This window comes from Rhinopithecus roxellana, chromosome 15 (genome assembly GCF_007565055.1).
Source record: "Rhinopithecus roxellana isolate Shanxi Qingling chromosome 15, ASM756505v1, whole genome shotgun sequence".
Classification (NCBI taxonomy): domain Eukaryota; kingdom Metazoa; phylum Chordata; class Mammalia; order Primates; family Cercopithecidae; genus Rhinopithecus; species Rhinopithecus roxellana.
The window spans coordinates 84,275,320-84,301,477 of NC_044563.1; the positions used below are offsets into that span (position 1 = coordinate 84,275,320).

A 26,158-nucleotide genomic window follows, 5' to 3' on the forward strand; every position below is an offset into this window, starting at 1 on the left:
CCCCAGGGAGATGAGAAGACAAATGTTTCTTTTCAGAACTTTAAAGGTATCAGACTCTCCGTTAACCAAAAAGGGAAGGGCCAGGCGCATTAATGCAGATTCTCTATAGATCTACAGATACAAATGTTCCCCACAAAAGACAGCTTTGCAGGGCCACTTCAGAATATGTTAAATAAATATATTTTGGACTAAAATATTTTTATTTCCTTCATAGCTATTATGTTGGTTTTCAAAAATGTGTATATGATTCAGGAAAATAGAGTAGAGATTAAAACATTTAGCTATGAAACAGGGAAATTAGATTCAATTATGTTCAGAATTATGAAGGTGCATCATCTCACTTAAGACACAAATTCACAATCATGAATTTCCAGTTATTCTTATACCATAGATAAACCTGAACCAAAACCTTACACCTTATCTAACATAAAAGTTTTAGCAGAAATTTTTGGAGAAAATTTTCATTTCCCAAATTTATGCAATACATTTCTTAGATATAACACAAAAATTATTCATAAAAGAAAATAAGATGAATTAGACGTTATCAAGCCCAAAATTATTTAAATATAAATTTAGTTATATCTTAACAAGTTGTAAAGTCTACACAGAAAATTAGGTTTAGAAACACAAATAATGATTTAGAATTTTGGTCTAAAATATTTCAACCTTCTGTGCATCTTCCATACTCATTACTGCTCACTGAAGTCAGTATGCTTAACATGATTTAACAGTCTATATGAAGCAGAACGTTCACTGAAAAGTTAAAGTTTAAGGGAATGCTGATTTATTTTAAATGTTCTCTGTAAACCCTTATCTTTGTTGATGACCCAGGAGAATCAAATATCCTTGCAAAATCAAAAACCTTTTATTGTTAAGAACTTAAAGAACCTCTCCCTGATCGTTTTAGTTTTAACACCATAAATAATAGGATTTATCATGGGTGGAATAAGAAGGTATATATTGGCTACAAAAATGTGGATCTGTGGAGCAATGTGGTGGCCAAACCTATGGGTAAGAAAAGAGAAAAAGGCTGGTGTGTAAAACACCAAGATGACACATACATGGGAGACACAGGTACTTAAGGTCTTGTGGCGGGCAGCTTTGGATGGGAGGTTGAAGACAGTTAGAAGAATAAGAGTATAAGAACAGATGATCAATATGAAGTCCAGTCCTCCTGTCAGGAATGCTATGATTAGGCTGTAAGCTCTACGAATCTTGGTTTCAGTACAAACTAGCTTTATCAGGGCCATAAACTCATAGTCGGTATGTGAGATGACATTCATTCTGCAGTAGGAAAGCCACCTCAGGAAGAAGGGATGTGGACTGAGTAGTACAGCTCCTCTGAAAACAATAACCAAACCTAAGTTTCCAATCATTGTAGGTGTTAGGATAGTAGAATGTCTCATTGGGTGACAAATGACCACATACCAGTCAAAAGCCATGGCCAAGATAAATGCAGATTCCATGGTAGACAGAGAATGGATAAGATACATTTGAGTGAGGCAGGCTTCAAAGTAGATCTCTCTGTCATTGAACCAGAAGAGGCTCAGTATTTTAGGAAGAGTAGTAGAAGTAAGCATCAAATCAGCCACAGAGAGCATACATAGAAAAAGGTACATAGGTTCATGCAGTTTTGGGTCTGTCTTGACAATTAACAAAAGAGCAATATTTCCCATCAGTGACAATATGTAGACCAGGCAGAAAGGGACAGAGATCCACTTGTGGGCAGCCTCCAACCCTGGAATGCCAAGCAGTAGGAAGATGATAGGTAGAAGATTGGTCCTGTTGAAAGCTAGCATTATGTAAGCAATGGATAGTTCATGTTTCTGCTGAAAATAAAAATCACAAATATTATAGATACATGAATACCAACCTTATTATTATTATTATGGACTGGGAAAGATGTGTACATTCAACAACATAGAATTGGCTATGGAATAATGTTCTCAGTAGTACCACCTTTCAATGAATCAGATGCATGTGAGTGTGCTTTTTTGGGTAAGAATAATTGACAGAAAAGTATTCTATGTGAGTATATATTACATATATATTTGTGATTTTTTTCAGAAAGTATTGTTCAGCTGGCTAGATACATTGTAGTAGTATTACAGAGATAGCAATTGATATATTGACAAATATAGAGATATAATTTTCTACCATCTGAGACAGTCAAAAAAGAAAAAGAACAACTACCTTGCCATTTGTATTTTTAACTTTTCTTGTCTATTATCAGTGATAGTGCTTAGAGAAAGGAGGAACAGGAGATTTAGGAAATACTGAAAAGCAGCTAAGGTAATTAGCTGATATTTCAGAAGGAAGAGGTGTAAACAAAGCAGGTGCTATACTGGAAGGCAAATCATTGAGTTAATAAAGAAAATACCTTATTCTTCATAAAATCATACAAACTCAATAGTAAGAAATTATCATTTTACAAAGGATAATCTGATTTAGAAGATGTCTAAATCTTGGAACCATAGTATTCATGCTACTATATACTTATGTTCTTTTATAAATGATCAATCAGATTGAGAATGTACACAATGTATTCCTCAAAATCACACAATGCATGTGACTTGATTTTTGTTTCCAAAGTGAACTTTTGTAAAAAAATCATTGGCTCACAGATATCAGTTTTCGGAATGATTGGCTTGGAAAATATAAACAATTACTTTGGAAAAAGTTCTAACAATACTAAATTTTAAATTGGTAAATCATTATTTTTAGTTAATAATGTTGTATTACATATTGGTAATTGGCCAAAAGAGTAGATTTTAAGTACATTAAAAAAAATAAAATTGACCAGGCATGGTGTCTCAAGCCTGTAATCCCAGCACTTTGGGAGAGTGAGGCAAGTGAGTAATCTGAAGTCAGGAGTTCAAGACCAACCTGGCCAACATGGTTAAACCTTGTCTCTGCTAAAAACACAAAAATTAGCCAGAGATGCTGGTGCACATCTGTAATCCCCGCTACTTGGGGTCTGAGGCAGGAGAATCGCCTGAACCCAGGAGATGGAGGCTGTAGTGAGCCAAGATCATACCAGTGTCTCCATAAAATAAATTAAATTAAATCAACTATAGGATATAATGAATATGTTAATTTGGTTGACTATAGTGATCATTTGTTGTGTATATGTTTATCAATATAAGTATATCAAAACATCATGTTGTACACCCTAAATGTATACAATAAAATAAATTGCTATTTTGCTTGAAATATCAATATATTAATATAAAGAACCTATGGAATTTGAGGAATCCTTTTTGTATGAGTGAAAGTAATCATGTTAAGAAAAATAAAGTTTTGACCAAGGTATATCAGGACTAAATCCAATGGCAAGATAAATCTCAGCTTGAATATTGAGTTAGTCTTCTATGTCACTTTCTGTAAAGTCAAAAAGTACCTTTCAGACAGCCACGAGGCTGAGAATTCACTCCTTAGGATTTAGTTTGCAACCTCCATCCTAGGCTTCAACATTCCTTTTTCATGGAAGCACTGACTTCTCCCCCAAACTAGCCATCTCTTTACTTCCTATAACCTGTTTATCTTACCTCTGTAAGTAGATGGTCTTGCTTCACAGCCAGAGATTCAGCTGAATGATGGCTATAAGGACAATAGGTGTCCTAATACTTCTAATCCTGGGGGACAAGAGGCCTGCAAGGAACATATTCTCCCTCTCTCTCTCTCTCTCTCTCTCTCTCTCTCTATATATATATATATATATATATATATATATATATATGTATATATATATGTATATATACACACACACACACACACACACACACACACACATATACACACACACACATATATATATATCCTCTCATGAGAATGCTGTTTAGTTCTATCTTTCCCAGTCTTTCCAGGCAAAATATGGTCTCTTAAAGGGATTCAATCTGGTTGTTCTTTACCACCTGAACTCTGATCATAGAAACCAATAAGAGATGGTCTCTAGATGTCAGGCCTCTTGAGATACTTTATTTCTTGTACTTCTTAGACTTAAGTACATGCAGATGTTGTAAACTAAATGCTTCTTTAGAACATATGTGATGAGACATGAAGGGACTAGAGGACATCATGGAGAGACTGGCCTGTTAATTAACAAGGGTGATCACATTAATATCCTCATATGTCTCCAGATATCCTGAAGTAACTTACCTAAACTGTATTTAGCTCCAAAAAACAAAGCTACAGGAAATTTCCTAGCCGGCTTCCTGTTCCCGAATCCCCCTGAACTTTACTTGCTTGATCAAGGACACGATATGCATTATCATGTATAGGTGCATCATTATTTTTATTTTGGTTAAGATGTTATGTAAATACTATATTTGCTTTCCTACAGATATGTTCCTCAATTTTTTTCTTCTCTAATATTTCAGGAAGGATAGATTTTGGAGGCTATATTTTCCAGGATAACAGATCATCTATCTTCTGCAGAGTTTGTTCAATAGGGACACTGAAAAACAAATATTAGAGAAGATGAAAGAGATGTCAGGGTATTTTTCCTAATGTTTTATATTCTTCAACTGCATTTAGCCCATGGTTCTAAATCCTGCCAGAGGGGACTGCTATGTTTTCAGTTTCCACTGAGAGATTCACACCTCTGAATAATGTATGACTACACTACTGCTGCCCTTTCTATTTCACTGGCCTAGAGTCACATTAGAATCATTTCTTCCTAATTTCTGGGAGTCTTCACGGTCAAATATTTGACTTTTCAGCAATTCTGTAATTTGTGTAAATAGTTATCTGCAATAAGGATGCCAAAAACTAAATATTCAAGTGCTTTTGGTTATCTCATTAGACTCTGACTAATATACTATAGAGTTAGAGGTTTCAGTAATTGGTTGAGGTTTCAGTAATCTGTTTATTTAAAACATTGAACATTGGCATAGCATTGCCCTCATAGTTATCTGATTTTAATGATTATGAAAGAAACAATTAAAAACCACTAATAACCTCAAGATAATAAAGGCCATATGTGAAATACTCACGGCAAACACCACAGTCAATCACAAAATATTAAAAAGCTTATTCTTTAAGATCAGGAACAAGGCAAAAACACCTGCTTTCACCACTCATGTTAAACATAGTACTAGAAGTCCTAGCCAGAGCAATTACACAAGAAAAAGAAAGAAAAGGCATCCAAGTTGGAAAAGAAGAACTAAAATTATATTTGTTCACAATGACATTACCTTAGTAGTAGAAATTCACAAAGATTCTATGTACACATAGAAAGAAGAAAAACAAAATCAACAAGCAAAAGTCAGTTGCATTTCTGTGTGCTAATCATGAACAATCTGAAAAAGTAAAGTCAGAGAATAATGTCATTTACAAACATATCAAAAAAATAAGAATAAATTGAAGCAAAGTAGTGAAATAGTGAAATACTTGTAAACTGACTATAAAATATTGCTGAGGCTGGGTGTGGTGGCTCATGTCTGTAATCTTAGCATTTTGGGAGGCCAACCAAGGTGGGTGGATCACCTGATGTCAGGACTTTGAGACCAGCCTGGCCAACATGACCAAAACCCATCTCTACTAAAAATAGTATTTATCCACACACACACACACACACACGTACACACACACATTTTGTTTATCCATTCATCTGATGGACATTTGGGTTGTTTCTACCTTTTGGCTGTGTGTGTCTATATATATACACACACACATATATATGTATGTGAGACTATATATAAATATATATATGCATGCATTTTAATATGATTGAAACTTAAAAGGAAGGAAATTCTAACACATGCTACAATGTAGATGAATCTTAAAGACTTTCTAAGTGAGAGGTAATTGAACCATGGGGCAGTTATCCTCATGCTGTTCTTGTGACAGTGAGTTCTCACAAGATCTGATGGTTTCATAAGGGACTTTCCCCCTTTGCTCAGCAATTCTCTTTCTTGCCTCCTTGTGAAGAAGGTGCTTTGCATCCCTTTTGCCTCCTGCCATGATTGTAAGCTTCCTGAGGACTCCCTACCCATGCTGAAATGTGAGTCAATTAAACCTCTTTTCTTTATATGTTACTCAGTCTCAGATATGTCTTTATTAGCAGCATGAGAACAGACTAATACAATCAGTAAGCGAAAATGGAAAATCAACAAGGTTTCTCTGCAGGGACTGAAAAAGGAGGATCAATTTAGCCTTTGATAGCCTGGGTCTGAGCAGCATGGCAAGAGAAGGAGGAGGAGTATGAAGTGTAGCATATGATGTTAGGCATCTACTTCACTGTCTTTTTAAAAAATTAAGTAAAAATTTAAAAGAAGTCTTCAGTAAGGCTTATATTAATTTTTTAAGACTTTTGTCATTAAAAAAAATTTTTTTATGAGGCAAGGTCTTACTATGTTGCCTAGACTAGTCTCAAACTCCTGGGCTCAAGCAATCCTTCTGTCTCAGCCTTCCAAAGTGCTGGGATTACAGACATGATCTACCATGCCCAGTGAAGATTTTTGTAATATAATTGATATTTTATTTGGATGTGTCAGGCATTAGTGACAGTCAAACAATGTGCAGGATACATATTAAATTCTAACAGAATTAAAGTTTCTGCTCTTATTATCTAGTATACAGCTTAAAGAACTATCAGAAGGGACCAAGCCCATTTTTGTCTTACCTATAATTAACATTTTGTTGACGTTTGTAAAGGTGCCATTCAAGGAAAGTTGCTTGCCTACTTGGCTTCTTCATATTTGGGGTTCATGTTTACAGTTATTTCTCATCACACACTCACACTGGATTTTGTGCTATTTTGTTTAGTAACATATATTTACTTTCTATTTGGCAATACAGAGTACCATAAATTTACTGGCTTAACCTCGCCATCCCCCACAATCCACACACAAATTTATTATCTTACAGTATTAGAGGTCAGAAGTTCAACAGAGATCTTGCCAGGCTAAAATCAAGTTATTTGCTGGGCAGAGTTCCTTTCAGGAGGCTCTAAGGGAAAGTTTTTTTCTTTCCTTTTCCAGCTTCTACAGAGCCCTTATTTCTTGGCTCATGGCCTTTCCTTCATATGCAAAGCCAGCAATGTTTGGCTAAGTCATTATGTCACATCTCTCTGAACTACTCTTCTGCCCTCCTCTTTTTCCACTTTTAAATTTATGTGATCATATTGGACCCACCTGGTAATTCAGTGTAATCTGCCCATCTCAAGTTGAGCCCATTAGAAATGTTTATTGCATGTGCAATCTTAATTTTCTTTTGCCATGTAGGGTAACATAATTCACAGGTTCTGGGGATTAGAGTGTGGATACCTTTGGAAGGTCATTATTCTGCCTACCAACTCCTATACCTGCCAACCGATTAGGTTTCGCTGTGAATAATAAAGACTAAAAATAAAAGAATTAAAAAAAAAAAAAAGAAATAAGCCAATCACAAAAGGACACACGTTGTATGGTTCCACTTATATGAGGTACCTAGAATGGTCACATTTAAAGACAGTATGTGAAATGGTAGATGCCAGGGGATGACAGGAGGGAAGAATGAGGACTTAATGTTTAATGAATATAGAATTTCAGTTGGGAAAGATCCAAAAATGTTCAGGAGATGTATGGTGGTTATGGTGGTGATGGATGCACAACAATGTGAAAGTACTTAATGTCACTGAACTGTATACTTCAAATGGTTATAATGATAACTGTTATATGTATTTTACTACAATTTCACACACTTAACAGTGAAATGTCCTTTAGGTACCTTTAGTCTTAATGCTAGAAACATGAGTGATGATTATGTAGATATTTTTTTTCTTTATTATTAGCATATAAATATATATTTAAAAAAGAAACATCAGGGAAGGCTTTCTTCAGTTGACACTGAGCTGCATCATAAAATATAAGTAATGGTGGGAAGTGTATGACAATGATATATGGGCAGTAAAAGGTATTTGAGGAAGAAAGGAAAGCATATGCAACAGTACATAAGTATATACCAAACATAATATAGTCTGTTTTATTTACAATTTAGTCAGTAGAATTCTAATTTGACCCCATCTGTTTAGTGCACATGATGAAACAAGAAAGCTGGAGGCCCTAAATGATCAGAGAAATCTGAAATGGCTGTGCACTCAAACAAGACGAGTGATTTTGTTTCAGTGTTTCCCAGGTATCAAAGGATTCTAAATAACTTAATTATGACATCTTTATGCAAATGTTTTCTAAGGAAAAGTTAAGAGAAAAATACTAAATAAAGATGATAGAATAAATGAGAGTGTTATGAACATTAATCTAAATCCATCTAATCCAATTTAAATTTATTGAACACACATTACAAATGAATGAATAATTGTGTCAACGAAAGAGATGAAAGTAGTCACTACATTCTTATCACTCTTCTATTGCATTTCCATAGCATTATCTAATTTTCTACAAGGCTTTAATAACGTAAACAATTTATGGCATGAAATTAAGCAAAATATTCCACAGAAAAAGGAAAAATAATATTGAAGTATGGCCATATTTGCTAAAACAAAATAGAATCAAACATATTCATTATATAATCATCAAAAGATACAAATTTTACACAGTTGCAAATATATTAAATAAGATATAATGGATATTTCCTAAAGTTCTTGAAGCAAGCCAAGAGTGGTGAACTTCGGAAATCATAATCATTGAAGGAAGAATAAAATAACCTTTTTTTTTTAATTGAGTGTTTTCTCTGTGACATTTCAAGTTACACATCTCATGTAATTCTCACACAACCATATAAAGCAGGTTCTATTATCACTTATTTTGATATATTAGGAAACTGCAGCAAAAATGAAATAAATGGAAATAAAGCTAACCAGGGAAGAATACTGGACTAAGACCCAGGCAGTCTAACTCCAAAGCCTAGACCATTAACCAATAAACTATTAAACTACTCAGAAAAAGTATGGAATCTAAATGCTACAAAATATAATATATGTTCAGTTTAGACATTTATCAGGAAGATATATGTTTAATTAAAGGAAACAAAACCTAAGCCTTCTAATCAAGGAATGTTGTTCATCAGTGAAACTATGAGACTGAAGACTCGGGAGGTGAGGTGGGAATGAGAATATTAAAAAAAAAAAAAAAAAAAAAAAAAAAAAAGGAGGATCCAACAGATACATAGGGGAAGGTTAATCTCTTCTTCAGTATTTACTAAATAAAAAATCTGAAACAACTTGTTTAATTACAATTTTTGGAACTTATAGTAATCTGGTAAATAACAGAACTTTCAGATAATGAATACTATTCCTTTTATGAGAGTAACAATAGTTAGTTATTTTCCCTACATCATCTCTTGCATTTAGATTTATTCTTCAACCATCTCTCTTGGTGATCCAAATAAAATCAAGCAGCTTTGACCCTTAGCAGCTTAAGAACATGCTCCCGTATTTTCTTGGTCCTTACTCCGTACACAATGGGATTGAGAAAAGGGGGAATCAAAAGGTACATATTTGCAATGAAAATATGAACATGTGCTGGCACGTTTTTCCCAAAACGATGAGTGAAAATTGAAAACCCAGCTGTGGAATAGAAAACAAGGATGACACAGACATGGGAGCCACACGTGCCCAAAGCCTTGAAGCTAGCTTCTCGAGATGGCAGGCGGAATGCAGAGCGCAGGATGAAGACATAGGATACAGCAATGAGAATGACATCACATGAACCAATGATAGAAGCCATACTGAGGCTATAGCTTTTGGTAGCACCTATGTCCATACACGCCAGCTTCACCACAGCCATAAACTCACAGTAGGTGTGGGCAATGATTCGAGTTCTGCAGTAGGGCAGCTGTTTCAGCAGGATGGGATGTGGAGAAAAGAAAGCTACTCCCCGACACACGACAATGATACCCATTATAGTTATGCGACTGTGTGTGAGAATGGTGGCGTGGCGCAGTGGGTCACAGATAGCCACATAGCGGTCAATGGCCATGGCGAGGAAGAAGCCAGATTCCATGGCAGTAAAGCTGTGTATGAAGAACATTTGGGCCAGGCAAGCATCAAAGGCAATGTCATGAACTCTGAGCCAGAACAGACAGAGCATGCGGGGCAGTGTGGATGTGGAGAGGACAAGGTCAGTGACTGACAGCATGCAAAGAAACAGGAACATAGGCTGATGGAGGCTTCTCTCTGCCCTCACCACGGCCAGGATGGTCACATTCCCCACCAACGCCACCATGTACATGGAGCAGAAGGGAATCCCAATCCAGGCATGAAGATGCTCTAGTCCTGGGATGCCCATCAGCAAGAAGGTGACAGGAGATGGACAAGAAGTGTTGAGAAGAGGCATATTTTTATTTTCTTTTGCTTTCTTTATGCATTCTTCTGAAAATAAGGTTACTATGATAATATGATCACAATCATATGCTGATAAATGGGGTGATTTTGTTCAGAAGAATCTTTAATTATCTGTTGTTGTAAGCAATCCAAATTCATAATCTGGAGTGTTTAAATTCACTAGAACCAGAATAATAAAATGATTACTGACAATGTACCAAAGTGTTGTACATTTTGTTGCTGTACAAACTCTTGTAATACTGAAAGATAACTCTTATAAAATGTCATATTATCATAGGGACCTGTAAGTCACGTTGTCTATTCATTTCCACTAAAAGATTCCATCTATAGAGTCATACTTGTACTTCATCCCACGAATATTTCCTGCGCAGTTTTTCCATAAGAAACAATGTTCTAGAAACTGGGGATAAATACATGGATATATCAAGGAGGTAACACTCTACAAGGAGAAGGAAGACACCATAAGATGATACATAGTGACTAGTGTGCATGGGTATTAGATTGGGTAGTGACAGTTGTCACATTTAAGTTGGAACTTTATGATGGAGCTTTAACTATTCAGAGTCTGGGATATTATATATTCTGGTAATAAAAATATTAAGAAAAAATGTTATGAAGAAGGAACAAACAGGAAGGACAAGGAGGCCAAGGCTTCTAAAACTTAGGAAGCAAGAAAGAAAATCATGGGAGAAAAGGGTTATTTATCCCTTTTATCAGCATCTTCATGTCTTCACTGTTTCCTCTGCCCATTGTAGAAAAATGTCAGTTACATTAACAGTTATATGAAAATATAAAAATTTCTCTGCTTCATTTCCTTTTACCAGGACTTTCTGAAAAATACCTGTTTTTGTATCAATTAACTGGTTGCCAAATTACAGATGTTATAGGTAACAATCCCATAGCTTGTCATGTTTTCCATCTATATTTTATTGTAAGCTCTCCATATCATTTATTTCATAGCATTTTCTTAGATTTTCCTCTATGTTCCCCTAATCTTAGTTACCAGAAAGCTCTAAATCTAACATATTTACTGTTTTACCAAAAATGTTGAATCCGGTGTCAAATATGATACATGCTTAGTAAATATTGAAGACCTGTATTTAGTACCACCCATAAATTGGAGCTCATAGAGTGTACTTCAGATATCCAAATGTGAAAGATGCAAACTGTTACTCCTAAGGCATAAGAGGTGCCCTTCAATGGTACATGGGTTTGAATTTATAAGTCAATCTCAATGGGATGCTTTCATATCAGTTATAACCAGACATTATTTTGAATGAAATAGGGTTTTTGAAATGCTGCTTCTTTGAGCTCTCCTTCAGTATTTCTCTCATGTAAGTGAATTATCTATAAACACAAGAGATCAAGCAGAAGCCTTATAAGATTTTAGTGAGTTATAAAGTACCTTTGCTTTAGGTAGAAGATTTCATAATCCATAATTTAATTGACTTAGAGAATTGAGATAGTTTCTGCCTTCCCCATATGAATATGATATTGCAGTTGTTAGTGTGTGTTCTAAGATAGGATTAATATAATCTACATATTTGCTCTTTAATTTGCCACCCTGAGTTAGTAGTTAATTTGACAAATAAAATATCATGTTTTTTTTTTTAATTTCTGATCACTTATTCATTTCTCTCATGCACCGTTTAAGTAGGGCATAGAATATATCATTTTGGACTAGACAGATAGATAGATAGATACATACATACATAGATAGATAGACAGATAGATTTCAAGAAAAGGTATTTCTTAACATTAACCACACTCACTACCTTCCCAACTTCCCATCCTCCTTTATTCTGACTTAGAACATTTCGCTATGGAGATGGATCCTTCTTGTGTATTTTAATGTGTTGATTTAGAAGCTCAAATTATAACACATGCAAAGTAATTTGTTTACTGGATTGGTAAATTGACCTAATGATATCAGAGTTATCAGTTACTTACTAAAGAGGCTTTCTTATACATCTTCTCATAGTTCCAGTAAATAGTCCAGTCTCCGTGGCAGAGAAACCCTGGGATAAAATGGTTAAGCACAAGTCAGGGAGTATGAGGGTTACCGTAGAGAAAGACTGTAAGTCACCACAAATACTTCAGTTTTAGACAAACTCTATTATTTTTGGTCTTTCCCATCACCTGTCAAGGCAGTGACCTTGGGTAGTATTGCCATTAGCCTCAAGAAGAACCTGCTTTCACTATGTAGCAAACAAATTCTTATAAGTATAATATGCACTCGTATGAATTTCAACACCATTACCTCAAAATATACTTTCCAGAATCAGTAAATGATCCCAAATAGGAGAAAAAAATGAGTTATGTGGAAATACTTGCAAGAGACCAAATCAAGTTTAGTGAGTCACATAAAGCCTTCTTGAATAAATGGTACTCAGACTGGGATGTGGAGAATATAAAACAATGGCATATTGGATTTAAACAAAAGCAAAAATAAGGATAGATGTATAATTATATGCAATTATATAGATATAATAGAGATCTATCTATATATCTATATAAACACACATAATAAGAACAAAAGCATAAAGTTTCATGAAAAACAAATTATGAAATACCAAATTAAAATCTAATATAGTTGAGATTCAAAGTATACAAAGATATTTACGTGGGTAAGATTATATGGGCAAGCAAGAGTCCCCACACATCAATGAGTAAACACTTAACTAACGGTAAATTTTATAATGTAGTCTCTAGAGCAGTGACTGTCACTTACTAAGTGCTCAGTAAGTATACACTGGATATATAAATGCAATACAGACATTGCAAGAGTAGAGTTGAAAAGCACACACACTCACAGATATACACACTGGCTTATAAAACAATTGTTAGCCCAAGTACTCATGACATAATCCCTCTAATATTGTCTCCCTAAAAATTCCAACCTGTATTTGAGTCCAGTAGTCACAGACAGCCATGTTTTCGTTATTTCAATAGATCCACAAAATACGAAATATGCTCAAATTGAGAAAGAACTCTCATTTCTATTAAATCCTTTTAAAAAGATGTATATTTCCTAGAATCTAGCTGTTTCTTCATTTTATCCATGGAGAATAAAGAAATATGTATTCCCTCAGTCCGAAAATTAATATAGAAGTTATTTTTTGAGGGAGTCTCATGTCTTTTAAATTTTTCTATAGATATTCAAGCTATTCTCTTTCTTTCCATTCCTCTCTCATTTCAAAAAAACCTTAACTAGTTCATACATAAACTTATTCAGAGTCAAGAAGCAACCTAAACACATTGTCTCCACATGTAGCAGTTTCAGCATGGTCATCTCAAGGGATAAGTGAGAATAACATTTGATACAACAGGTCCCTATGGAATCATTGGCAGAGGAGGGAATTTTTTTTTTTTTTTTTTGGTGGTGATAATGATTGAAAATAGACATAATTTCAGGAATAAATTATCTTTGCAGTCTCACAGGTTTATGCCTGCAGATGTAGCCATACCTCAGTAGTTTGAAATATTATATCAACCACTTACCAGGACCGGTCCTGAATGAAAGTAAAATGACCCAGAACACATTTTTTCCCTTTAATTCACTAATCTAATTTCAATACCAATTCAAGCCAGAAATCATACACGTGAGAAACTCTCCCTTAAAAATAAAAGAGAAGTTAAGATATCCCCAGATAAAAAAATCTGAGGTAATTTATTGTCACCATACCTGGTGTATGGGAAATATAAAAGTGAGTATTTTATATAGAAATGGAAGAGGCTAGAGACTGACAGAAACTTATATAAAAATATAAAGTTTTTCAGTAAGGCTAAAACACATGGACAAATAAAAAATTAGTATCATCATTATTTTTATCCATAACTTTACTTTGTATTCTTTTACAGAAATAAAAAAAGTATACAAATAATTATGAATCCATATTAATGGATACACAATATATAAAATGTGATAACAAAAACATAGCAGAAAAAAAAACATGGTATGTTTGTATAGGAGGTGAAGAACTAAAGGAGTAGAGCTTTAGTAAGTGAGTTGAACTTAAGTTGGTATCAGTTTAAAACATATTGTTACAATTGCATTTCCCGTTTAGGAAAAAAAATATGCAGCTTGCTGCCAGCACAGTATTCTCAGGAAAAATGGGAAATTGGTTAAAATGTTATATGTTGGCAAACCCACAGCCAATATCCTATTGAATGGGCAAAAGTTGGAAGCATTCCCCTTGAAAACCACCATGAGACAAGGGATGCTCTCACTTACCACTCCTATTCAACATGGTATTGGAAGTTCTGGCCAGGGCAATCAGGTAAGAGAAAGAAATAAAGTGTATTCATATAGGAAGATGAGAAGTCAAATTACCTTTCTTTGCAGATGACATGATCCTATTTCTAGACAACGCCATCATCTCAGCCCCAAAGCTTCTTAAGCTGATATTCCACTCCAGTAAATTTTCAGGATACAAAATCAATGTGCAAAACTCACTAGCATTCCTATATACTAACAACAAGCAAGTAGAGAGCCAAATCATGAATGAACTCCCACTTACAACTGATACAAAGAGAATAAAATACCTATGAATACCACTAACAAGGGAAGAGAAGTACCTCTTCGAGGAGAACTACAAACAACTGCTCAAGGAAATCAGAGAGGACACAAACAAATGGAAAAACATTCCAAGTTCATCGATAGGGAGAATCAATATTGTGAAAATGGCTATAATTGCCCAAAGTAATTTATACATTCAATGCTATTTCCATTAAACTACCATTGACATTCTTCACATAATTAGAACAAAAACTATTTTAAAATTCATATGAAACAAAAAAAGAGCCCATATAGCAAGACAATCCTAATGAAAAAGAACAAAGATGAAGGTATCACATTCACCAACTTCAAACTAAACTGCAAGGCTACAGTAATCAAAACAGCATGGTACTGGTACAAAAAAAAAAAAGACACATAGACCAATGGAACAGAATAGACAACACAGAAATAAGACCTCACGTCTTAAACCATCTGATTTTCAACAAATCTGACAAAAACAAGCAATGGGGAAAGGATTGCCTATTTAATAAATGCTGCTGGGGAAACTGGCTAGCCATATGCAGAAAATTGGAACTGGACCCTTTCCTTACACCTTATACAAAAATTAAGTCAAGATGAATTAAAGAGTTAAATGTAAAACCCCCAAACCATAAAAACCCTAAAAGAAAATCTAGGTTATCCATTCAGGACATAGGCACAGGCAAAGATTTCGTGATGAAAACATCGAAAGCAATTGCAGCAAAAGCAAGAATTAAATTAGTTTAGTTAAATTAGTTTAGTTAAATTAAATTAGTTAAATTAAATTTAATTAGTTCTAATTATACTAAAGAGCTTCTGCACAGAAAAAAAGCTATCAGCAGAGTGAGCAGACAACCTACAGAATGGGAGAAAGGTTTTGCGATCTATCCATCTGACAAAGGTCTAATATCCATAGTCTACAAGGAACTTAAATATATTTGCAACAACAAAATTATGAAATAGGCAAAAGAGATGAACAGACGCTTCTCAAAAGAAGACATTCACGTGGCCAAGAAACATATGAAAAAAAAGCTCAACACCACTGATTATTAGAGAAATGCAAATCAAAATCACAATGAGATACCATCTCATGCCAGTCAGACGGCAATTATTAAAAAGTCAAGAAACAGCTGGGCATGATGGCTCACTCCTGTAATCCCAGCACTTTGGGAGGCTGAGAGGGGCAGATCACCTTAGGGCAGAAGTTCGTGACCAGCCTGGTCAACATGGTGAAACCCCGTCTCTACTAAAACTACAAAAATTAGATGGGCATGGTGGCATGCACCTGCAGTCCCAGCTACTCAGGAGGCTAAGACAGGTGAATCACCAAAAGAGAGTAGTACTGTTATACCAATATTAGACAAAATAGAATTAAAGGCAAAAACTGTTACAAGAGACAAAAACATTGTAATACTAAAAGTCCAATTAATCAAGAAGATAAAAATTTAGAAATATATGTACCAGAGCTGTGAGCTCCTAAATACACGAAGTAAACATTAACAAGAAATTAAACACCATAAATAGAAAGACATCCCATGTTGAAGGATTGAAAGACTTAATATTGCTAAGATGTTGATACTATCCAAAGCAATCTACAGACCCAATTCAATCTTTGTTAAGTTTTCAATGATAATTTTTAAAAACTACTCTAAAATTCACATGGATACTAAAGGGACTCCCAATAACCAAAATGTTGTTTTGTTCACCCATATTCATAGCAGCATCATTCATTGTAGGCAGCAAGCCACCTAGGTGCTGAGGCAAGAGACGGAGGGCACAAACTGTTCCAGTATAATAAAATATATAAAACAACAAGAGTTATACTAGATCTAGATCATAGACATGATTATATATGAATATCATTAATCATTAGTTTGTAGCAATTACTCTTTATTCCAATATTATAATAATCCTCGCTCTATAATCATAACCTAGGAAAAACTAGGCCATACAGAGATAGGAGCTGAGGGGACATAGTGAGAGTGCGAGCCTTCTGTTATGCCCAGGCAGGGCCACCAGAGGGCTCCTTGGTCTAGAGGTAATGCCAGAGTCTTGGAAGATGCCCGTTGCCAGGCGGACCGTGGTCTTGCAGTAGCGTCAGTGTCAAGGAAAAACACCCGCTAATTAGCAGACCTGGAAAGGGAATCTCCCTTTCCCTGGGGGAGTTTAGAGAAGGCTCTACTCCTCCACCTCTTGGGGAGGGCCTGACATCAGTCAGGCCCCCTGTGATGCTGTGCTTCAGTGGTCACGCTCTAATCCGCCTTCATGTTCCATCCTGTACACCTGGCTCTGCCTTTTAGATAACAGTAGCAAAATTAGTGAAAGTACTAAAAGTCTCTGATATGCAGAAATAATGGCGTAAGCTGTCTCTGTCTCTCCCTCTCTCTCCTTCTGCCTTGCCTGCCAGACAGAAAGGGCCCCTTGTCCAGTGGATATGTGACCCACATGGCCTTACCTATTATCGGAGATGGCTCACACTCCTTACCCTGCCCCTTTGTCTTGTATCCAATAAATATCAGTGCAGCCTGGCATTCGGGGCCACTACCGGTCTCCGCGTCTTGGTGGTAGTGGCCCTCGGGTCCAGCTGTCCTTTCTCTTATCTTTTTGTCTTGTGTCTTTATTTCTACAATCTCTCGTCTCCGCACATGGGGAGAAAAACCCATCGACCCCGTGGAGCTGTACCCTACAATTTATAATCTCCAAAAGGTGGAAACAACACAATACCTATAAACAAATGCATGGATAAATAAAATGTGGTATATACATACAATGGAATATTTATTCAACCTTAAAAATGATGACATTCTTACACATGCTACAACCTGGATGAAACTTACATTATGCTTAGTGAAATAAGCCAGTCATAAAATGTACAAATATCATGTGATTCTACTCACATGCCTGACCCATTTCAGATGACCCCTATGTTAGAGAGGATTTTAGAAAGGACTCTTCAATGAAAGATATTTTCTGAGTGCAGTTCTGACAACAGAGAATAAATGTGACATTATAAAGCTTCTGTTTGCACCTGAAATGCACTGTTGTGTATCATGACTTCATCCTGGCTTATAGCTCCCAGAACCATGTAGAGGAGGTTTCTGTTTAAAATAACATCACCTCAGATGCAGATAATGGCTATGGTCAAAGCAATGCATACCTTCACTTGTAGACAGAATTTTTAAGATCTTTAAGTGAACTATATGTGAAGTATATAAATAGAAGACAAAATTCTCTAGAGATAAGAGGAAATAAGAGGGGAGTTCTGATGCATCCTTTGATCGAAGTAAATATGTGTCTCATCTCTTGCTTAAATGATTTCAACCACTTTTAAATGTATTTTCTCACTACGTTTTCATCTTCAAGTTCTTACATCAGTTTTCAGACTGACTTTTCTATTGTACAGTTGCAAATATGACTTCATTGACCCTCTGTTAATGGTCAACAATCTGTCAAAGGTGTCTCTGGTATAGTAAATAATGTTTAACACACACACACACACAAACACACACAGATTCCTATACATAATTTTACTTAAGTGGGTATAGATAGATCTGTATGCTACAGTTCAGGACTCCTTCCTTTGTTAATGCAATCCCTCTGTTTGAAATACATTATTATAGTTTTTGCTTAATCCACTCCAACTTCTGTTTTAAAATGAAAATTAAATAAAATTAAGAAAAAACAAATTAATCTTTGATAAAAATCAGTAAAGTATCAAGATACCTAGAGTGAGGAATTTAGTTGCAGAATGGCTAGAATGGGGCATGAGGGATCTTTCTGGGTATTGGAAGTTTTTAATAACTTAATTTGTATGTTGGTTATGCAATAGTATACACATGTCAAATTTCATCAAACTGAATGCTTATGACCCATTATTCTTTTGATGGACATTTGGATTGTTTTCATTGTAGTGCTATTGTGCAGAAACTGGTATAAAAATAGTATACAAATCTTATTGTGAACTTACATGTTTGCTTCTCTTGAGTAAACACCAAATAGTACAATTGCTGGGCCATAAAGTAGATATGTGTTTCCTTGTGTGGAAACTTGCAGTAGAGAGCAAAAACCATAAAACCATATTAATATGATATGTGAGCAAAAACATAAATATAACCTGTTATCAAATGGGAAAGTCTCAGGAATATTTTTATGCAAAAGAGACATTATGTTATTTTAATGATAATTTAACATTTATATATGCCTATAGGAAAAATGTGGGGGAGTTAGTGAAATGTACCAGTGTCCATTTAAGTGTAGAAGATTAATGAGACTTGACCCTTTGGGACTCAGTGAAACTGACAAAAAATAAAAGGATAAGAGAGAGAAGGAGAAAGAGAAAAATAAGTGGTAGAAAAGGAAAGGAAAAAAAAGAAGAAGAAAAGCTGGAGGTCATCCCCAGTGGGAGCTAAACATTGAGTACTCATGGACATAAAGATGGGAATAATAGATACCGGGGATAAATAGAAAGGGAGGGGGAGAGGGAGGCAAGGGATGAAAAACTAAATTTGAGGTACTATGCTCACTATATGTGAGGTGAAAGCATTTGTTTTCCAAACCTCAGCATCATGTATTATGCAAAACTGCAAATGTAACCCCTGAATCTAAGATAAAAATTGGAATTATAAACAAGCAAGTCAACAGGAAAATTAAAAAAGAGGTAGAAGAGGAAGGAAAAAACTTCTAAGGAAACTGAGAGTAAGAAAAAAAAGACAACTGATAGTCCAAAAAATATTTTATTCTTTCCTCTACAACTCAATGAATTTTGTATGCATAATGAGGTTGGACAAGTGATTTTGAAGCTGGGTAGCTACTGACCATGTAAGATTGCTGGAACACTGAACATAAACCAATCAGCAATGTTCTCACATGAGACTGGAAAGTGAGTGCCAGGCAGTTAAACCACATTCTAACAGACCAAAAAAATCTATACTTTGTTCATTATAATCTAAAATACTGTTACCTAGGAGTCTTCTAGAGGAAGGCAGTTTGTCAGCTTCATAATTACAATCAGTGGATTATTGACCTTACATACCAGGTGAAATGCTAAAAACTCTGAAGTTAGAAAAACAACCTACAGTTGTTTTTCCCTACAATATCCCCAGATATTTTGAAGGAAAAACACATTATGGATATATTCTATAAAACTTGTTATCTGAAGACTTTGAGCAGATCAATGAAACTGTATACACATTGTCACTGAAGTTAGTCTCAATTTCTATCAAGAAAGGAGAAAAAAATGAAATATCTGATGTCTCAATCAACAGAGAAAACTTGGAAATCTTGTCCCTGAAAAAGGGGTATTTAAATTTACTATTCAATATTGGGCAAGGCAATGGAGTAAAGTGTATCACGTAATTGTAGTAGTAATAGTATTACTACACTATTTATAAGCAGAATAGCTCCTACTCTTCCACTGCAGTTAAAGGACTTGCCAGATGATAGAACAGAAAAGATAATTAATCTTCATTTCTACTTCTTAGGAAATCTCCATCTCTCATATTCACTTGATTGCATTCCTAATGAGCCCATAATCAACTTACTCTGAATGTGAGCAAAACCAGATATTTCCTGGTTCTGTTTCCTGAGAGACTCTTTTCTTCTAAAAATCAGAAAACTTTATGACCTTGCATTCCAGGTCTGAGACCTACTTGCTCCTGGTAAGGAAGCCTGGGACTCAGAAGGATAATGATATTCTAGGGACACCAGAAGGATAATGATGCTCTATGGTTAGTCCAGGCCTTCAGGAAAACCCAGTGACTCTTCCATTAATATCTATATGTGCTGAAAATTTTGGTAGAAACAAGTGATAAAACCAACTTAATCACATAATAGACCAGTCTTCAACTCTACGCAGGTAAGTTTCTCCCTGTGCAAAGTGGGATCCACTGAGAGTGGATATGGCTGTGATGGCAGTTCACCTAGAAAAAATTGATAGAATAGTGGCTTTAAATCTTACTTAACTCAATGAGTCCTTTGTCCATGTTTCTTCTGTGTTTATAATTTTTCATAAAAAAATGAAGGGATAGATTAATATAATTTAGACTTAAAATATTTTCATAAGTAATTAGGTAATATCTTCATGTGTTTCTGTTCTCCAAATAATTAATTACATAAGCAAGTTTGTGACCAAGTGTTTTAGAGTCTAGTCAATTGAATGCCAATTAATTCTAATATTTCCTAATTTAGGAAAATTAAAAAGAATAATTAATAGCAATCTACCATTGGGTGTAAGTGAGATAGACGTCTGAGCAATGTAGAAAGTAAGGGATGGAGAGGAGAATCATACAGTTTCTAAGTATTTCATATCTTATTTATTTGCCCAGCACCTCAAACTTCTCTCTGTCAGGTCAAAGGACTTCCCAACCTCCATTTTTCCTTCTTGTCTCTGTCAGAGATCGTCTATTCTTTTCTTTGGCTTCCACTCAGTGGGCAAGAATAAGACACCCATTATATGAAAACAGTTAGATTATTTTAAAAAGTTAAGAGTCATCAAGCTCTTAAGCTCATACCCTGTTGTCTCTTATAGAAAGTGGGTTTGAGGTAATTTACATGTATATATTTCCCCCATTAAATTACTACGTACTCAGAAGCCTATAAAGGAGGAGTGCTGTAAATATTTACTTTTTTCTTAATCATATTACCTTTTTTTTAACGGCACCAAAAAAAAAATCTGCAAACATTTTTAGAATGTCACCTTTTTACTTCAAATCAGATCTTTTGATGACTGCTTGGAAGAATGGCTAATCTTATACCCAAGGTGATGGAGGAAAGCTCTTTGACTCTAGATCTTTTCTTGTCTTCTAGCTTTCTTTGTTTCTATCATCAAGAAGACTTTACTTCTTTTTGTTTTTATCTCTTCTGAATATTTTACTTTCTGTTTCTGCCTTGCCAAAATATCAGGCTCTACAGAAAAAAATAAAATAAAATAAAACTGGGCATAATGGCTCACACCTGTAATCCCAGCACTTTAAAAGGCCGAGGCAGGCAGATTGCTTGAGCCCAGGAGTTTGAGAGCAGGCTAAGTAATTATAAGCTACCATTTATTGAATATTTAAATTGTTCCAGACACTAATCTCTTCTATACAGTATCTCATTTAACAATGAAGTGAGGGTTAGTGTTCTTAATTTGCAGATGAATAAATTGTGTGTAAGCTACTCAGGCAAGATGCTACACATAATACATGAGGGATCCAGGATTGGTAGCCAGGCCATCTTTCTGATTTTCAAGCCCTTGATTTTAATCACTTGTTGAATACTAAGAGGTAATCTGATAAAGAAAGACATTATGATAAAGTGGGTAGGGATAAGTACAATATTTATTTTTGCTTTTAGGTTAATAGAAACTTATGGAATGATTAAGGAAATTCTAACAGTTTTAGCTTATGAGATCTTTTTCTTTCAGTATCTATCATTTCTGGCAACTCATTCATAAGTAACAGAAACATTATCCACATACTTCACCATTCCTTCTACCACATACTCCCAAATATCTCATGTCAGCATGAACGGGATTTTTTTTTTCACAAAGTCTATGAGTTTTTTTTTGACAGAGTTTTACTGTAGTCATCCAGGCTGGAATGCAGTGGCATGATCTCGGCTCACTGCAACCTCCAGCTGCCAGGTTCAAGTGATTCTCCTGCCTCTGACTCCCAAGTAGCAGGGATTACAGGTGCCTGCCACCATGCCCTACTAATTTTTTGTACTTTTAGTAGAGATGGGGTTTCGCCATGTTGGGCGGGCTGCTCTCGAACTCCTGACCTTAGATGATCTGCCCGCCTCGGCCTCTGAAAGTGCTGAGATTACAGGCGTGAGACGCTGCGCCTGGCCCACAATGTTTATTGCTTTAATCCTTATTTGTAGCTGTTCTACCCACAGTCCACTCATTAGTATTGCTGCAGGATCTCAAGCAAAGATATTTTAGTGTTTTTTCCATTCTGTTATATAAGAATTAATACACCACAAATTATTTTTGTACTCCCAAATATGTACTTTCTGTGAAAATAAAGCAGCTGCTCATCTAACATTTTTAAAGAGATTGCTATCCAGAGAGAAAACGAAACAGAAATTTTTACCATTATTCATAAAAGGCTTCCTTTTTTTAGGATGTATGGATGTTAACAGATGGAGAAAATCTCTTTATGTGAGGAACTGGGGTCTGTGTTTAGGTATGGACAGTTTGAAGCAAACTGAGAAACGGTTCAAAAATTAGAGAGTGATGAATAAAACTACGACTAAAGGGGGAAAAGATTGTATTTAATGGAATCCCCCCAAAAGGATCATGAGTCAAAATCTGGAAAGACTGTAGAACTAGGGAAGTATTAAGATGTGGGCATTATATTCAACAGATCTTCAGAATTCAAACCACAGCTCATTACTCATAATATTACATAAAGTTATTTAAAAGAGAAAGTAGGGAGTCAGTTATACAAAGTAGGGTATGAAGTCTTACCCAGAGCCCAAGGAGTCTAGTGATCCATGGATCTTTAACCTCTGGGAAAATGAACACACACACACACACACACACACACACACACACACACACACACACATAGGCGCACACACACTCTCAGTCATGTTAATCCAACTAGCCAGGTTCTGCTTTTGAATACATACTGTCTTTTTCAACTTGTTCATTTTTCATTGAATTTGATATCTTTGTATTCTTCTTTAAAAAAAATTCTTGGCCTTGGTTAAAAAACAAACTAATTAAAAAAAAATCCTCTATATTCTACATTTCTCCTTCGACTCCACAAATCTGCCGAAAACATAAAACGTAACTGGTCCTTAATTTACTTAGGAAAAATAAACTTTCCTTAACTGTCTCTGGAAATGAACAATCCTCTTCAATTCTTCTCTAAAGGCCACACTTGGTGCTCTGAAAAATGGTGGATTATTCAAGATTTTGATGAAGGAATGATTTAAACTGAAACTCTCCTTTAACAAACCCCATTCGAGAACAGATGAAAATGACACAGGAATAAATAATTCATTTTCTGAGACCGGGAGAAGTGTGGCTAATACTGAACACTCTCATAAGATTATGTACTAGTGTACACAGGACATCAGAAATGAGATTTCTTTCAGGAGAATTTCTAAGTCTGGTGAAATTGTCTGGCCTCTAGAAGTAGATAAAGAAGGAACACCTAATAGTGGTGTGCAGGCAAACTAGTGTATAAGGCATGGAAGATGCAAAAGATCAATGCTCTGTGTCATAGCTTCCATTTCCACAAGAGCTAAGTCCAAAATCCTGAAACATCACCATTTTAACCTACCACATAGTTGTAGTACAACTTTTTCATGATTGCTTGCTTGTGCTATCTTGACATGTGTTGTAGAACCTCAGGATAATCTAGTTGAACTGCCATTCACGGCACTGACTTATTTGCTCAACACACACTGTGGTTGCATGAGAGGGAGGCTGAGAAATTTTCACTTTCCATTCAAATACTCTTCTACAGGTATCAGAATCAGTGGTGAAAAGACAGAATACCAACCTCAATGGCATCCATCAACATGTCATATTTGAACCCCAGAACTGTGACTTTGACTGGCATACCTGGACTAGAGAATGTGCAGTTTTGGATTGGCTTTCGTTTTTTCCATGTGCCCAGTGGCTGTGTTGGGAAACATCATTTTACTGATTATCATCCCTGCAGAATGTAATTTGCATCAGTCCATGTACATCTTCCTGGCTGTGCTGGCAGCAACTGACATAGGACTGTGTGCAGCCATTGCTCCCAAGATGTTGGCCATCTTTTGGTTCAAGTCTTGCTCCATGGCCTTTGATGCCTGCCTAGCTCAGCTGTTTTTATCTATGCCATGCAGTGCATGGAGTCTGGTATTCTGTTGGCCATGGCCTTTGACTGCTACCTTGCCATCTGTGACCCTTTGAGACACACATCCATCCTCACACCTTCCATCTTGGTTTGCATGATAGTGGCAGTGGCAATCCGAGCTACAGTGCTGCTTGGTCTGTTACCCATTCTTATCAAAAGACTGCATATTTTCCATTACATTCTTATTGCCCACTCTTACTGTGAGCACATGGCTGTTGTCAAGCTGGCTACAGAAGACATCCAAGTCAATAAAGCATGTGGTCTTTTTGTGGCCTTTACCATTCTGGGATTTGACATGATTTTTATCCTTGTGTCCTATGTTCTGATTTTCCAAGTTGTTTTTCGTCTACACCAAAAGGAGGCACAGCTCAAAGCATTTAACACATGCACAGCTCAAATTTTTGTTTTCCTTGAATTTTATATTCTTGCCTTTTTCTCCTTCTTCAGTCACCATTTTGAACATGTGGCCCCCTCCACCCATTTTCTGTTGTCTACCATTTACCTCCTTGTGCCACCTGCACTCAACCCTATTGTCTATGGTGTAAAAAACGAGATAATCCAAAAGTGTGTGGCACAAATTTCTCTTCTGAATTATGGATCCCAGCAGTGATCTATCAAATGTTTATGACCATGTAGAGAAAGCTTTACTTTCCTAGAGATGGAGAGAGTTTGGACTCCGTGTGCTCACGGCTGGAGGCTCACATTATCATGCTGGATATCAATTTATTTTTATAACTACATCTAGGTCGACATAAAAAGTGTTCAATTGAAGACTGATATTAGCTCTGTACCAAATTAGTGTTTGGCTTCTAATTTAATCTATCATGTCTTTCCATTCGTATTATTTGCATTGAATTTGCAGCCTCTATAATCTACATTTCCTCTTCCACATCAAATCTAGATTCTACAAATCTACCCAAAACAGAAAATGTAACTGGTCCTTAATTTACTTAGGAACAGAACTTTCCTTAACTGTCTCTGGAAATGAACAGTCCTTTCCAATTCTTCTGTAAAGGCCACATTTGGTGCTCTGAAAAATGATGGATTATTCAAGATTTTGATGAAGGAATGATTTGAATTAAAGCTCTCCTCTAACAAACCCCATTTGAGAACAAATGAAAATGACCCAGGGATAAATAACTCATTTTCCGGGACCAGGAGAAGTGTGGCTAGTACTGAATATTCTCATAAGATTATTTACTGATGCACACTGGACATTAGAGATGAGACTTCTTTCAGAAGAATTTCTAAGTCTGGTGAAATTGTCTGGCCTCTAGAAGTAGATAAGGAACATCTAATGGTGTGCAGGCAGACTGGTGAATAGGTCATGGAAGATACAAAAGATCAATGCTGTGTGTCATAGCTTCCATTTATACCAGAACTAAGTCAGAAATCCTGAAACATCACCATTTGTACCTACTATATAGTGGCAATACAACTTTTTCATGATTGCTTGTTTGTGTTGTCTTGACATGTGTTGTAGAACCTCAGGATAATCTA

At 35.6% G+C, this 26,158-nt stretch overlaps 1 protein-coding gene and 1 pseudogene across 1 annotated transcript; one reads left to right on the plus strand and one right to left on the minus strand.

Moving 5' to 3' along the window:
• Positions 1–9,332: 9,332 nt before the first annotated feature.
• On the minus strand, positions 9,333–10,277 carry LOC104677206 (olfactory receptor 52D1-like). Its single transcript, XM_010382170.2, has one exon. It carries the CDS (start codon positions 10,275–10,277, stop codon positions 9,333–9,335), a length of 945 nt encoding a protein of 314 aa, XP_010380472.2.
• A 14,113-nt stretch (positions 10,278–24,390) lies between these two features.
• On the plus strand, positions 24,391–25,294 carry LOC104677203 (annotated as a pseudogene).
• Positions 25,295–26,158: the final 864 nt, after the last annotated feature.